Source organism: Eurytemora carolleeae, unplaced genomic scaffold, assembly GCF_000591075.1.
Source record: "Eurytemora carolleeae unplaced genomic scaffold, Eaff_2.0 scaffold169, whole genome shotgun sequence".
In the NCBI taxonomy this organism is placed as follows: Eukaryota; Metazoa; Arthropoda; class Copepoda; order Calanoida; family Temoridae; genus Eurytemora; species Eurytemora carolleeae.
In genome coordinates, this window is record NW_019396316.1 from 359,372 (window position 1) to 376,002 (window position 16,631).

At 34.1% G+C, this 16,631-nt stretch overlaps 1 protein-coding gene across 1 annotated transcript; it reads right to left on the reverse strand.

The window, feature by feature from the left end:
- Positions 1 to 320: 320 nt before the first annotated feature.
- LOC111700780 (protein smoothened) lies at positions 321 to 16,593 on the reverse strand. Its single transcript, XM_023471819.1, has 26 exons — positions 16,270 to 16,593; positions 16,009 to 16,216; positions 15,429 to 15,511; positions 14,948 to 15,029; positions 13,069 to 13,157; positions 12,862 to 12,896; positions 12,699 to 12,754; positions 12,307 to 12,379; positions 11,721 to 11,818; positions 10,922 to 11,005; positions 9,748 to 9,865; positions 9,196 to 9,289; positions 8,744 to 8,836; positions 8,426 to 8,558; positions 7,626 to 7,766; positions 6,992 to 7,091; positions 6,767 to 6,844; positions 6,134 to 6,332; positions 5,209 to 5,274; positions 4,556 to 4,663; positions 3,555 to 3,624; positions 2,544 to 3,053; positions 2,091 to 2,163; positions 1,652 to 1,736; positions 1,178 to 1,208; positions 321 to 663 (listed from the first exon to the last, which is right to left on the reverse strand). Exons 1-26 carry the CDS (start codon positions 16,536 to 16,538, stop codon positions 640 to 642), a joined length of 3,000 nt encoding a protein of 999 aa, XP_023327587.1. The 5' UTR covers positions 16,539 to 16,593; the 3' UTR covers positions 321 to 639.
- Between the last annotated feature and the right edge of the window lie 38 nt (positions 16,594 to 16,631).

Consider the following 16,631-nt stretch of genomic DNA (forward strand, 5'->3'; position numbering starts at 1 on the left):
TAAAGTATTGAAGACGACATAAAATGTTAACTTATTTTAATAACACTACACATTCATAGCTTTTGTAGCTTTAAAAGTCATTGAAAAATATTTTGGTGTCAAAATTACGATTCCATCTGTCCACATATTCCGTAGATGTTTAACTAAATACCATATGCGAAAATATCAGAAGAGAAGCATCCTTTTATATAGTATAGTATATATATATAGTATATATAGTATGGTATATATATATAGTATATATATATAGTATATATAGTATAGTATATATAGTATAGTATATATAGTATAGTATATATATATATAGTATGTCTCTTTTATACTCTAAAATGAAGGTACGTTATATATTCAATTTTTTCCTCAATATTATTTTTACCAAGACAATTAATACTTTTTTGTTGATTGATAAACATTTTTTTGACCCCTTGGTCGGTTTTCAGCTGATCCTGACAAATTTACTTTTAAGGGTTTTTGAGTATTATGTAAACAGTAGATTTGAGAAATATGAAGTGGGAGGGAGGGGGGGGGGCAGTAGGCCACGACCCCTTAGGATGACGTGAGGGGGAGGGGGAGTAGTCAACGACCCCCTAGGATGACGTCGTATCTCCCTCTTCAATTCCTCCTTTAGGGGACAGCTTCTCAACTATTGCACCTCGACGCCCCCTAAAATAAAATAAATAAAAGAAAGAAATTCTGTATTTTATTAAAAGTTATAAATATACATCAAACGAAACATAGGATTTTAATAAAAATCCTTATTTAAATGGAAGCAATTGTAAAAATTGTAAAAATTACAGGGGGATATAGGATAAACCAAAGTTATAAATCTATTGGACCTAGAACTCTTTCAACGTTGATGTCTGAAGGTTTATGTTTATGTCTTGAAAATAGTAGAGATTTTTGAAAAACTAGAAAATCTGCTTAGGACCAAGAATTTAGAGAAAAAAGCACTGAAACCAATTCCTTTAAGTCTAATTCTGTGTGTTAAGTTGAGAAAATACTCAACTTCGAGTTTAATATGTTTTAATAATTTCATTAATTCTACTGATTGAACCTGTAGTGTTCCCTAGGACGGATAAGAGGACCTAGAGAAACCTGTTTCAATGCAGGAATATCATCAAGGTTTAAATCCAAGTTGTATATACAATAATAATATTATAAATTGAACTATTTGAACCTGTAATGTTCCCTGGGACGGATACGAGAACCTAGAGAAACCTGTTTCAATGCAGGAATATCATAAAGGTTTAAATCCAAGTCGTATATACAATAATATTATAAATTGAACTATTTGAACCTGTAATGTTCCCTGGGACGGATAAGAGGACCTATAGAAACCTGTTTCAATGCAGGAATATCATCAAGGTTTAAATCCAAGTTGTATATAAAATAATATTATAAATTGAACTGGTTGAACCTGTAGTGTTCCCTGGGACGGATAAGAGGACCTAGAGAAACCTGTTTCAATGCAGGAATATCATCAAGGTTTAAATCCAAGTTGTATATACAATAATAATTGAACTGGTTGAACCTGTAGTGTTCCCTGGGACGGATAAGAGGACCTAGAGAAACCTGTTTCAATGCAGGAATATCATCAAGGTTTAAATCCAAGTTGTATATACAATAATATTATAAATTGAACTGGTTGAACCTGTAGTGTTCCCTGGGACGGATAAGAGGACCAGAAACCTGTTTCAATGCAGGAATATCATCAAGGTTTAAATCAGTCTCAACATCTAAAACAAAGAACAATTTTGAAAAATGTTAACAAACGTTTTATGAAAACGTTGAAGCAACATCAACCAACAAAGCACATAAATAACAACCAATTATCCAACCAACTACATTTATAACTTAACAACTAATAAAACAACCAAGCACATAGATGATTTAAGAACTAATCACATAGAAAATCAAAAAACCAACAACATAGATGATTTAAAACAACTAAGCACTATAGATAGCTCAACAACCAATCCACCCACCAAACACATCAGTAACCTAACAAACATCAAACCAAGCACATAAATAACCTAACAAACCAATCAACCAATCACATTGCCGACCAAACAAACTATCCCTATTCCTACCTTGAATTGGAGGAGATGGAATTATTTCTATATTTTCCTTCCCTCTTGAACTAAACTTCTTCATCTTAAAATCCTTAAAAAATTACCAATTAAAAAATGTTTTAATATAAATTTTAAAGAAATACTTTCGTCAAAAATGACTTGTTTTTCAGGACTAAATATGTTTTGCAAAGGAAAGATATAGGGGGAGGGGTTGGGAGAACTTCCCAAAAAAAAAGCTTTTGAAAAATATACTTATGAATTCAGAGAATCAAATATGAAGCTTATTTCTATAATTTTAAGAAACAAGATAAAATTCAGTTGAACCAGAAACTTAAAACTCAACTTAAACTCTGTTCTGAGTTTCGTGTTTATTGGACTTACAAAAATCAAGACAAAAAGTCGTCTTCCTATTTCATAGTTTTATGAGTCCCCCTGTATTAAAATTTAATCCCCATAAATATTTTTGTTTACCTTTTCATAACTGCTTGGTATACTAGAATCCTCGGAGCTTGGTGCCACCACCTTAACGTTCACAATATTAGCCTCAATATGGTGGAGAGGAGTACTGCTCAGATCAGTACTTGTTTCTGTTGTTGTTGCGGTGGAAACCGGTTTAATGCGCCGGGTCTCAGGGGTCATCTGGGTTCCGGTCGAGGTCGTGTACACGCGTTGTCCGATCTTTGAGAGGTCCGTGAGGGAGGTTTGGATAGATCTGGAGATGGTGGCAGATTCTATACCATCTCCAGTAGCTAGATTACCATCTCCACCAGCTGATTTACCCATAAGAGAACTGTCTCGACTGTTATGAGCCAGCTTGAAGAGTTTCTCCTCCAGTTCTCTATAAACGGGATCTCCTGGGTCTGGACCTACGGCTGGCCGTTTACCAAAGTCCGTACTTTTACCGGGTTCGGGTAAACTGTATTCGGACCTACGGTGCTTACCAACTAGCTTGGCAGGGTCCAGCGTTATGGCCGGTAATATCTGAATACATTTAACACTCATTTATTATCGATTACAGCCTTGCAATATGGTCAATTTTTCATAAATTACAACTAAAGAGGACGACATTTTAGCAATTATTTGAGAATTCGATGTGAATGCATTTAAAACTCATTTCTTTATTAATACAATCTTATCTTAATGTTTCAGGGGCAATTTTTTCATGACTTACATATAAAAAAATATTAAAATACGTGAAACTTCATTACAAGAGACCCGTAATATTGTGTAATTTGAAAGCGACATTTTAATGTTTTATTGGTAACAAACTTAGAAATCCACTAGTTGAGAGAAATGGGACTTTATACACTGCACGGTGCTCTTTATGTTTATTGGAGTATTAAAAACCGTAACGTGAATGTTACAGTCGTCTCCCTTCCTCACAGTTATATGGGTTTAGATGATATCAATAGATTCAAATATACATCACAAATAAATCAATTTCATGAATTATATTCTGTTTAAAATGAGTCGATTAAATTCCTGTGAGTTCATTGATGATTCAGAATTTCTGGTGTAACTGCTATCCCGCCTACTCCCTGTACTACCACGCCTACAATATTATCAAGGATTATTCTGCCAGTTTAACTATATCCAATAATCCATCCTGGAAATTTTTTCTCTAAATCCATCCTTTAAATATATTCTCTATATCTATTCTTGAAATATATTCTCTATCACGGTGGACTAAGCCATTGGGGTCGGTCAAATAGGCCTAGGATTAGGCCGGGTACTGTAAAAAGTCTGAACGCACCATGGGAGTTGTCGTAGTTAGCCCTCCGACAGGACTATGCCAAGAAAATTGACCCCTGTCGTATGTTAGTCTGGTTAGGGCGACGTGCTTTACAGAATATACCATAGGATCGGGTCAGTACACGCTGTTATCTGGCAGGCCGGTACAAACTGGGCAGGTCCTGTTCGAATTCAAATTTACTACGGCCCAGAGTGATATATTCATCCTTGAAATATATTCTCTACTAGGTTGAGAACCCAGCGCTGCCCAGGTTACTAAAAGTTACTCCGGCTGTTTCCCCGAACTACTTCACCGGGAAACTAAATTTTCGCTATTAAAGTCGACCCACTCAACTTAGACTCTTAAAACCAAAATAAGAACATTCCTGTTGGTCTCCCGAGTTCCCCAATCAGAATTTGAGGCAAATCGATCCACGGGTTTCCGAATTATGTTCGAACAAAAAAACGGACAGACAGAAAGACAGATAGATAGACAGACAGACAGAGATTAAAACTTTATATATAGATATCCATCCTGGAAATATATTCTCTAAATCCATCCTGGAAATATATTTTCCATATCTGTATCTTTTAGATTAAATTAATTTCTTTGCATATCTTTGAATATATAACCCATCAGTAGTCGTAATTTGCTATCTGGCTATCTAATTGGCTTTTTAAATTATTAAGAAAATTGTGACAAATTTTATTACTAAAATATTGAATGAATGAAGGAATGAAGTATAAATGACCTGCTAAGTCTACTCCAAGGCCGGACTTTCATTGCATGAGATTTAAAGAAATCTCGTTTACTCTTCCTTTTGGTTTTCCGCACTGAGTCGTCGTAAATGGATTGCAACCTATTTCTCATATAATTATTTATTTGTTCAATTTATTTTATTCATTAGTTAAGTTAAAAAGACAAACAAATCAATCAATTCATTAACTTTATATCCATTAATTAATTAAATGAATTAATCAATCGATTTAGTGATCAAGATATTTACCAATTTTTTAATGCAATTTGTTAAAACAATTAATTATCAATTACTAATAAATCAATAAATTTATTGTTTATTTATCATTTTTATCTATCAAACAATCAATCATTCAAGAAGTCATTCAAACCATCATCCAATTAAACGATCTTTCAATCAACTAATCTATTAATTGTTCATAAATTAGATACCTATTTCTTAATTCATAAATCATCTATTATATTATCAATCAATCAACCATTCCATCCATCGATCGTTCGATCCATCAATCGTTCGATCCATCGATCGTCCGATCCATCTATCCATCGATTTATCAATCAATCGATCAACCGATCAATAGATCAACCAATCAATCGATCAACCGATCAATCAATCAACTGATCAATCGATCAAACAGCTGAATGTACCTGTCTAGATCTGATCTCTGTATACTCTGAGTATCCCCTGACTGTTTTCTATCCCACCAACCAAATCTAAAATTAATTAAAATGTATTGTTTTTCGTTTGTGTATATTTTCTTGAAAAATCACCCCCTTTCGCCCTCCCCCCGTTTGAAAATAATTTTTCATCCCCATAAGTTTGGTATTTTTTTCGGGGTTCGTTAAATTTGAAAACTGAACAATTTTTAGGCGTAAATAAATAAAAATCAAAATAAATGAAAACTTCTTTTTTGATATCCAATTTTTTATTTATCCCTCAAATCTACAAAAATCCTCCCCCCCCCCCTCCTGTATTCATTTTGATACTAATTAATTAAAGTGCTCAACACTAAGAATGATAATCCATCAGTTTCAAAATATTATGATGCTGAAAATGATAAATTATAATAATGAAGACAATTAACTTCATCTGTTACAACACTACACTACACTTGAGTCAACAATTGGAAATAAAATGAAAATTTGCTGGAACCCCAGTACCCTTTCTTGGGAAAATATTGTTTATTGGGTAAAGGACTTTACAAACATGTATAATTTATTATAGTCCGCAAATTTTTAGCTAAAAAACTTGATTTTGCAACTAATATATAAAATGTTAAATTTGCAAATTTTTTCGCAGATTATTAAAGTGGTGCCCAAGGGCTTTCTAATTCTTTTTATCATTCTTTATAGATTTGTATCACAATAAGAAAATAGTCTGCTTTAGGTAAATAGTCTGAATAGGGTTAAACTATTATCTGAGAAAAATAAAAAGATGTAAGGGAAAAATGAATGCATTTTTAGGTGTTTAGTATCAAAAAGGGAAGTTAATGACCATTGTCCAATTTTCATTTTTCCCTGTTTTCGCATATTTCCCCCCCCCCCCCCAAATAATAATGTAGCCATTGATTACCTGGAACTCTGCACACTGGCCGCAATACTAACAGATTGACTGAAATTACTGTTCAAAGATTCTTGTGAGTTCCTGCGTCCTAATCCCAGCTGCTCGGCGCCACATCTACCTCCTCGGCGTTGAACTAGATAGGGTAGAGCAGCAGCCCAGTTAGAACTTATCTCTCCACTACTCTCCTCACCTAGCTCCAGGTTCATACCTCAACACATCATTAATAATTAATAGGACTGTAGTCGTCTTTTCAAGTGGTCCTCCGATCACAAGTACACCTTTCATAGCTAGCTTAGTATAATCAAGGATGATTGAGATATTCTTATTTTTATTTTTGATTATTTTCAACATTAAACACAATAAGATCAACTAAATATTTCCTTATTTATAGGAAATTGGCATTTTATTTAGATGCGATTTTCATTTGGAAAATTTACTTTTACTTTTATCGTTAATCAACTTCGGGCCAACCACTCAAAACAACCAACCCTGGTTAGGCGGGTCCAAACTGCATAGTAAATTGTGATTGCTTATTTGTAATATCTCATGCTTTGTTGTTGAATAAAAATATGAAATGAATGAAATGAAATGAAAACGCCCCGGGAAAACATTTTCGACAAGGTGAAATGAGTAATGACCTACCTAATGGGTCAACATGTGCAGATTGTAGGGTCAGGGAGAGCCTACCATGGTCTTGAAGTTCCCGTCGTTTGCTAAATGCTGTGAAAAAAAATCACCATCGGAAATTTGAAAAAATAGGTTAAAAATCTCTAAACAACTTTTAAAATAAAAACAAAAACAAGCAAAAGATACATCAAAGCTCCATATATATTATATAATCAATGTCTAATTTTGATTTTAGTTTTCCTTGAGCAATCATTTCATGTTTCTTGAGTCTCAGCGGTCGTTGAGATTTCTGCCGGGTACATAGCTGATGGAAGAATATACGCCAGCTGTTTAAAGATTCCTGAACAATCACATTGGATTATATTTTCAGAATTATACTGAACAAGGGATTTTATTGCTTAAGAATTACTGAACAAGGTATTACATATTAAAGGATTCATGAACAAGGAATTACATGTTTGAAGATCACTGAAAAAAGGGTTACCGAAGAATGCATTAAATTATAAAGGAATTCTGCACAAATGATTACATGTTCAAGGATACCTAAGAATGGATTATATTTTCAAGGATCCTGAACAAGGGATTCTATGTTCAAGGTTTACTGAAGAAGGGATTTCTTTTTCAAGGATTATTGAACAAACCATTACATGTTGAATGTTGATTGTTCAAGGATTATATGTTCAAGTATTACTTAACAATGGATTATATGTTCAAGTATTCCTGAACAAGGGCTTTTAAAGAAAGAAGAATAAAAATTGTAAAAGAAAAGAGCTGGGTCCAGATTTTCAGAAAACAGGAAAAAGATTAGAATAGTAATGTTCATTTTTAGAAGTTTTGCAGTTTTCCAAAATAACCTTATCCTAAAATATGATACCTTGGTATAAACCCAGCTGCTGGAGAGAATGCCGGCCCCGAACATGCAGAGGAGTTGAACCTCGAGGATGGTTTGGTTTGGTGAATCCGCCATCTTACACTCCTTATCCACTGCAGGGGGACCAGGGAGCAGAGATTTCTCCTAATATATCAATCAATCAAATTAAATTTCATGAGTATTTTTAAATCAAGATAATTTTTCAAAACTTAAAATCAAATTAATGATTTTTGAACCAAAAGTAAGATATTTAAATCTTATTTCGTAATTACTGTCGAATGGGGATAGTCCGACAGGTACGACAACACAGACGCTGACATATGACGAAGATTAAATTCATAATAAATAAATACGTTATCATATAAAAAGAAAGGATGAATATTCGACGGAAGAAAAGGAATAATGAATGAAATAATTATTGATTGAAAAATGAATAAATAAATAAATGAATGAAATGTAGGATGAAAGAATGGATACAGGCATAACAGGATGAAGATATTAAAGGATAAATGAATGCATAAAAATAATAAAGGATGAATGTATGTAAGAAAGAAAGGAAGGATGTATATAAGGCAGGATGAATGAATATAAGGCAGGATGAATGAATAAATGAATAAATGACTGAACCTGGTTCTTGATATTGCAGAGGACTAGGTCCTGAAGACTTGAATGTATATAAGGCAGGATGAATGAATAAATGAATAGATGACTGAACCTGGTTCTTGATATTGCAGAGGACTAGGTCCTGAAGACTTGAATGTATATAAGGCAGGATGAATGAATAAATGAATAGATGACTGAACCTGGTTCTTGATGTTGCAGAGGACTAGGTCCTGAAGACTTGAATTCCAAATATCCTTGTTTAAGAATTCATAAATCTGACACAAGAAGGAGGCAAGAATACATACTCCGGTCAACACAGAAAACGACCCAATTCTAAAAGAACAACAATTTTGAGTGGTTTCTATCAAATTCTTTTTATAAAAAAGATTAATTAAAAGAAAAAAACACTTATATTATAAAAAAATGATTCATCCCAACCCCAGATATATTTTTTTTGAACAATACTTTAAAAATTATCTTTGTACATAGGAAAAATAATTAACATCTGAAGTACAAACCTAAATAATGTTGATTGCACTTTAGCACTCTCCCTCTCCGACAGGAAATCTGGGGTTAGATAAACTCCACACAGAAATATTAAACATCGTACACTACAATACAAGAAATACTGGATTAGATACCTCCTCACTGTTTTAAATGTGTTTTGCCAAAATAAAAACGAATATTAAGTTCATATTATGCTAAGATTACTTAAAGGGACAGACCGGCTATGTAAGGTAGTTGAACTGATTATGGAATATTGTGGATACATTTTCTAGTATTTTTTACGTCTTCGTTCCATTCTGATTTCCATTTAGACATTTTGTTGTTGATTTGACTTTTCCTGTATTTTCCATTTGTTTCACATGTTCTGTATCCATCTGTTTTCCGATTTTAATTCTAATTTTCAAATTTTTAATTTTGCTTTTTTGGTTTTCATCCCTGACCAAGTAATGATATGATGACCTACCTGTAGTAACCACTGATGAGAAGAAATATTGAGTACGGAAGAATGAGGAAAATAATTCGAGTCGAGATTGTTTCATATCCAATATAACATATACCTAAACAAAACGGGTTGAAATAGGGATTTTTCAACTATGTAAAAAATATGCTGAGATATCAATAATTCTAATAAGGATGCATGTAGAGCTGGGCCTTTCTTAGTCTTAAGAAATGTCACAGAATAAAAAAATGGTAGATAAAAGTGCTAGAATAATTTCAAAATAATCCTGGTTTGTGATCCTGATTAAAAATGAGTTATTGTGTATATTTCAAATAGATGAACCACGGCTTTTTAAAATTTTCCACAGGGGGAATCTTTAAATGATTTTCGGTAATTTTTGCATCATAAACATGAAAAGGACTTTTTTCCTCGAAAGAAAAAATTAAGTTTAGTATCATCAAATGTCTTAATAATTGTAAGAACATGAGGAAAAGGAACTAACCGTATATACTGCTGGCCTCTACTTGATTCATGGCCATGATAATAATTGTAAGAACAGGAGGAAAAGGTACTAACCGTATATACTGCTGGCCTCTACTTGATTCATGGCCATGATAATAATTGTAAGAACAGCAGGGAAAGACCAGGCCGCCATGTGGAAGTACGCAGTTTTAGGTTCGATCAGATCCTTTACCTAGAAATACGTTAAATATTGTTTTACAGGATATTTGATATTTCTTTTATAACCCATCTCCCCCCCCCCTCCCGGTGGATGTACGTAGGTTTAGGTTCAATCAGAACCTCCAAATATGTTTCAAATAAATCTATATAATAAAACAGACATTCGTATAAATGTTCCCTATAGCCGGCCAAACGGCTGGACCAAGGGGAACCAAGGGGCATTCCCGAGTAACATAGGCTAAAAAAAATTTCAAATTTTTTTCCACGGGCAACGTCGGGCACTTCAGCTAATTTTAAATAATTTAAAGGAACCCACAACTTCATATGTTGAGAATGATATCTTAAAAGGATGAACAAAAATACAATTAAAAGTGCGAAAAAGTTATTGCCGGGATTTTTACTTTTTCTAGTTTGTTATATTTCATTATTAATCTTTTTTATATTTTATTATTCATTTTGATGTTTATTACATCGTTAGATCCGAAGATGTCAACCAAACCAATACTATATTTCAAACAAAAATGAAGAACTAACACCTACTTTATTAATTCTGTGGTTTTAACACCAAATTTTCAAACAAAATTAAAGTTTGATCATTTGATATTAAACGATAGTATAGTTACCTTTAGTTTGAATATCCGTGAATGAAAGCTACAAATTATTTACAAATTTTTAATAAATGTTTCAATACTTCATCTTCTTTCCACAAGAAATAATTATTTTAAAAAATGATATTTTATGTGTTATTCAAAATTTTATGCTCCATTTTTTAAACGTTAAAGTTTTTGGCTCAAAAATCACATAAGGCTATATAAAAATTAGAATTTTGTTTTATTTGACTATGAACTATGAAAAAGATTGACTCTGACCGAAGTTACATATCTGTGTAGTATACAATAAATATTTATTTATCTCAAAAATCGGGCAACATTTTGCCCTGTGTAATAAAAATTTGTATTGGTCTAACTTCAACTTATAAGATATATGCGGGTAAAAAACCTATAAAATACGGATCAAACAAGATGGCCGACCTCTCCAAAAAATCCCCAAAAATATTGTTGTTGTTTACCTTTGAGTTGCATGTGAAGAAAACGGCCCAGGTGTAGGTTAGGATTATTAACCATACACCACCCGCCAGGGAGAAATAATATACCTACAACAGTTTTAAGTTTAAAGGGACTGTACACCAAGAATGTAATGCAAGGAAAGTTAATTGCAGTTGCGTATACTCTGCGTACATATTGAAACCAGTTCTTTCTGGTCGGAATTTGTAAACAAGAATAGATGCATCAGTGTTCGTTTAGTATCCGACGAGGTTAAAAGCATTGAATTTTGATAATTTACATAAAAGTTTCATATGTCCAGAATACTTCATTGATTTTCTTATGTGAAAAATGGATCCCATATCAGACTTCGACATCCGTCTTGTGTTAACATTACCGCCCAGAGTCAGTACACTGCAGTACGAAAGATGCGTACACCTCTGAAATAACTTTCCTTGCATTAAATCCTTGCTGTACACGAAAATTTTAATCACCCTTCTTTTATAAAAGAGACTTTATCTGAAATTTCCAAGGGTGGCGATAACGAAAAACTTGAGACTCAGGTGTTAAGCATGTGAAAAATAATATTCCTGAAACATTTTTTTTAAAGGGGACTATGCAAGAAATTTGTTTAACAACCTTCTTCTGTAAACGGAACTGTATCCAAAATTTGAATAGGTGGCAATAACGAAAAACTTGCTGACTAAGGTAATCAGAAAACGTAAATGACACTTGTGAATTGAGTACACAACTCACTTTAAAGAGGTTCACTTCAAATTCCGCCAACAGTCCCTTAATAGGTTTAAAAAATTCTATCTGACTTACTAGAATGAAGACAACTACACAGGATAAATTCTCCCCTGACCCAGGCTCCGCTAGTCTCAGTACTCCGTCTTTTCGGCACACAATGTCGTCTTTAGCACCTGAACAATGTCGTCTTTAGCACCTGAACAATGGTGTCTTAAGTTTTTGTACAATGTTGTATTTATAGCTCCCAATAGGGGTTCTAAAAAATGGAAACAGTACGTTGACAAAACTTATAATGCTGGATGGTAACGATATAGATCAGAGATTTCCACATAGTAAAAAGTTTTTAAAGAATTTTTTTGTTGTTGCAGATGCACCTCTAGTTTTGCCCGGAAATGCGCATACTTCCCGCAAAAGCAGCGCAATATCTGGTCAAAGGCGTAGTCAAAGGGGGCTATGGGGCTTAGCATAGCCCCCCTAGACAAATGAAATCTATGGATTTCAGGGGGTCCAAAACAGGTGCTGAGCTCCTCCCCCGTGGAAAATTTCCTGACTACGCCCCTGTACTCAGTGTACACTATACAAGCCCAATATATATTTAGAGAAAAGGTTAACGTAAAATTTACGTACTTTATTTACAACAATTTAATTAGGAAATGTTTACCTAACTGCGCCAGCCAGCCTAGTGTAGTGAGGAAACAGCAAATATTAATATAAAATATTGCTACAGCAGGATACTAACCAAACACATTTTACATTTACATCCGATAATATATATAATACATCCGATAAGATTTAGTTCATTAATTGACCGCATCGCAGCATCAATTGGTCACATTACAGAAATGATGCAGCTTATTTAATAAATTGGCCGCATTTATCGACGCTGCTTAGTTCATAAATTGGCCGCATAACAACAGCAGCGCTGCCTACTTCATAAATTGGCCACATTACAACAGTGGCGCTGCTTAGTTCATAAATTAGCCCCATTACAGTGGAGGCGCTATTACCATTATGACGCTTATTTGATAAGTTTAGTTTAAAATGTATTGGTTCCTTGTTGGCTCCAACCCAATCAATTAGAAATGTTGAGATGGCAAACAGTGTACTCACTAAATTTCAATTATTATCTTAAAATAATTATTTGGTTAAAAATTGCGCCAAATAACAATCAATGTCCTAACAGTTGCTTAAATATAGTTAGGAAGATAATATTTTCCTAAGCAAATTGTCCCCGCAATGCCGATGAACGTCCTAAAAAATAACACATTCGATTTGATAAATTACAAAAACCAATTTAAAATTAAAAAAGTAAGAAATAGAAATGGTTACTTATACCTTAAATGGCAGAAACTTTGATCGTTTAAAAAAAAAAATTATGTACAATGCATGTCTAAAAAATCAAGGAATTAAATGGTGCTTCTACCTAATTCTGGTGTACTGCTCCTGGGTGAGGATTGGGCTCTGACAAGAAAGCGCACACTCGTCGATCTCTCCAAAATAGGAGTTAGAATCCTAGAAAAGTTTATAGAGGTAAAACCTTACGAGTTTGAAGCGCTAACTTATCATTCTTGATCTTGAAATCCACCCACAGTGACAACTTCTATATTTCAGGGTAATACAATTTAATCAATAATTTTCTAAATGAATCGTTCGGTTAACAAAAAGTTACTTATTAGACCGCTAGAATTGAAACTATACCCAGGGCTCCTTTTTTAAATCTTAAACATGATTTAAAAACCTTAAACCCTAAACCACATTTTTTTGGATCACCCTGTAATGTAGTTGTAATAGCTTTTGTTTCAAACAAACATATCAATTAAGTAACAAATACTTCAAACTGTATGTTGGACCGGATTTAATGAATTTAAACTAGCTCAAGAGACGGTTCAACCATGTTTACAAGTAATTTATGGTTTTTTCAATGTTCTATAGATGTAAACTCTCCGGCAGAAGGTAGGTAGGTCAGTGCGGTAGATAGTTCATTATGGGGAATGTCATTTAATGTTGCTAAATGCAAGATTCTTCATGTTGGACATAATAATCCCAAATATGAATACTTTTTGAACGAAGTTAAGTTATCTGAGGTCAAAATAGAGAAGGATATTGGAGTGAAAGTGTCACATGATTCAAAACCCTCAATCCAGTGCCTAGAAGCTGCTAAAACAGCAATTTATATGCTTAGAACAATTTCAAGTGCATTCCATTTCAGAGATCGACATAATTTCCTGAACTTGTATAAACAATATGTAAGATGCCATTTGGAGTTTTCTGTCTCAGAGTGGTGTCCTTGTAGACAAAAACTAGAACGGGTTCAACGTAGAGCCATAAATATGATATCTGGACTGACAGGTAGAAATTATGAAGATAAACTTCAAGAACTGAGACTTGAATCGCTGGAGAGCAGAAGAATCAATATCGACATGCTACAAACATTTAAGATTATCTGTGGTTTTGATGATGTAAAGAGTAATACATGGTTTAATATTGCCGGATTAGGTCAACATAGACTAACTCGTCTAACTGCACATCCACTAAATCTGATGCCCTCCCGATCAAGAATGGAATTGAGAGCCATTTTTTTCGTTTTTTAGTTCAGTTTGCCGGAAGAAGTTAAATACGCTAGAAATCATAAAACGTTTAAAAACATTTACCAAAGAAATGCTGGAGACATTGTTTGAGTAAAAATATTGATATAAATAGTTACTCAGTGAATCTAAACTCTATGCAGATTCTTAATATGCTCCTAACTGGAGTCTAGAGATTAATTCACCAAACAACCAAGCGACGGTAGATAGTTAAGGAACGGTAGATAGTTCAGCGACGGTAGATAGTTCAGTGACTGTAGATAGTTCAGCGACGGTAGACTGTTCAGTGACGGTAGACAGTTCAGTGACGGTAGATAGTTCAGTGACGGTAGATAGTTCAGTGACGGTAGATAGTTCAGCAATGGTAGATTGTTCAGTGACAACGGATAGTTCAGCGACGGTAGATAGTTCAGTGACAGTGGATAGTTCAGTGACAGTTGATAGTTCAGTGAGGGAAGATAGTTCAGTGACGGTAGATAGTTCAGCAATGGTAGATAGTTCAGCGACGGTAGACAGTTCAGTGACGGTAGATAGTTCAGTGACGGTAGATAGTTCAGTGACGGTAGATAGTTCAGTGTCGGTAGATAGTTCAGTGACTGTAGATAGTTCAGTGACGGTAGATAGTTCAGCAATGGTATGGTAGATAGGTCAGCGACGGTAGATAGTTCAGCGACCTAGCTCAAATTTATTAAATTGGGTCCCTTAAAGAGTATCTACCTGTGTTGGTATAAGAGGGTAAGGACACGATGCTGTTGTGTTAAATCTTAATCTTTCTGATTTATCGTCTTTTTTACAATCACTAAAATAATTTTAATTTTAAAGTAATTCATTATAGAAACAGGAGTATGTGTTTCCATCCAGGACATCAAATGGAAAACTATTTTTTCAAATTGTTAGATACTTGTAACCCAAACTCCCCCCCCCCCCCCACTCCCACTTTAAAATCAGTTATTTTACCCAATCCAGTAAATAACAGTTTAAAAATGTTGGACGCTCCAGACAAACATAATTAACATCAAGGGGGGGGGGGGTTGATCTTCTGAAGTGGAGGAGTGGAATAATTTTACAAAAAAATATAACTTGACACTGAATTCGAATGCTAATAAACCAGATTTGACTTACTTCAATAACTTTTTTTAATAAATTCATTCACACTTAATGAAATATTTTAAAGAAAATGTTTGCAAATTTGACTAACCTGTATCTGAATGAGTCACAATTAATAATTTTCTCCCATTTAGGATTTAGTTTCGTCAATATTCTACACGGAGATCTCACAACCTAAAATTAGATTTTTTAATTATTTAAAAATAATGCTTAGCAATTACAGATGGAGGTTTAAAAACAATGAACCCGCTATTTAAAAGCTTCGGCTCGGGTCGTAATTCCTTAAACCCAGCTGTGAGACCCAATCTTAGACCCAACTCTGACGAGAACTTGTGTCACGTTATTGACAGCTACGAGATCTTAGGCTCAACTTAAGGAGTTAGGCACAATGAAAATAAAACCGACCTTGGTTGGTTTTAGTGGAAAATAAGGCTAAATGTTGAATCTTGTTCTCATCAAAACCCGGAATGCCAAATAGAATATTGAACCGGTTTTTTACCCCCCCCCCTTTCGATGTGAGATAGAATTCGTATCGTTAACAAAGCTCTCGTTAATTACGGAACATTCTTAACAGTTAGAACAAAACCCTAAATAAAATACATCTAAATTTTTCTGAAATAGTGAACTGTCCATTTAAATTGTCAACATTAGAAAAATGTAGTGGTTTATACCTCAGTAAAGGTTAGATCAGGTACTGTATTCACTTGAGACAGGCTTTCAGATATACCAAGGCGCCGGCTAAACACATGTGGCGACCCCAACTCAAAGTTTGGCGGGTTTTTCTCGGAATTTCCCGGATTTTCAAAGAGATCATTGTTAGTTTTTGGCAGATCAAACGTTTGTTTGATTGAGTCTTGAGATTCAGGTATTGTCAGGTAACTAAAATAACAAAATTTAAAAAATAGTTAAAAAGCGAGAAAAAAACTTTTTACCTAATATTATTTTTTAGAGTCGGGGGCGGCAGATCTTCAGTCGTTTCAACCTGTTGATCATTTTTTAAAACGTTGACAGCCAAGGGCAACTCAAATGCATCCGATTGTCTAAAGGAGGTGGTTTCAGGGTGGAAAAATGAAGTACTGGTCTCATAATCAGAGTCCCAATCAGTTGGTGCCCCTAAAGAAGGATCTGTTGGTGCCCCTGGACCCCCCTTGATGTCTGCTGGAAGCCCCTGGACACAAAGCAGAAAACTAAGTATTTTCATTTTTCATAGCTTATCTTGCCCGCCACCCATTTTAAAGTCTGCAACAAAAATTTAATAAAAAAAAAATCAAAATATTTATTGAAGGGTTTTTCA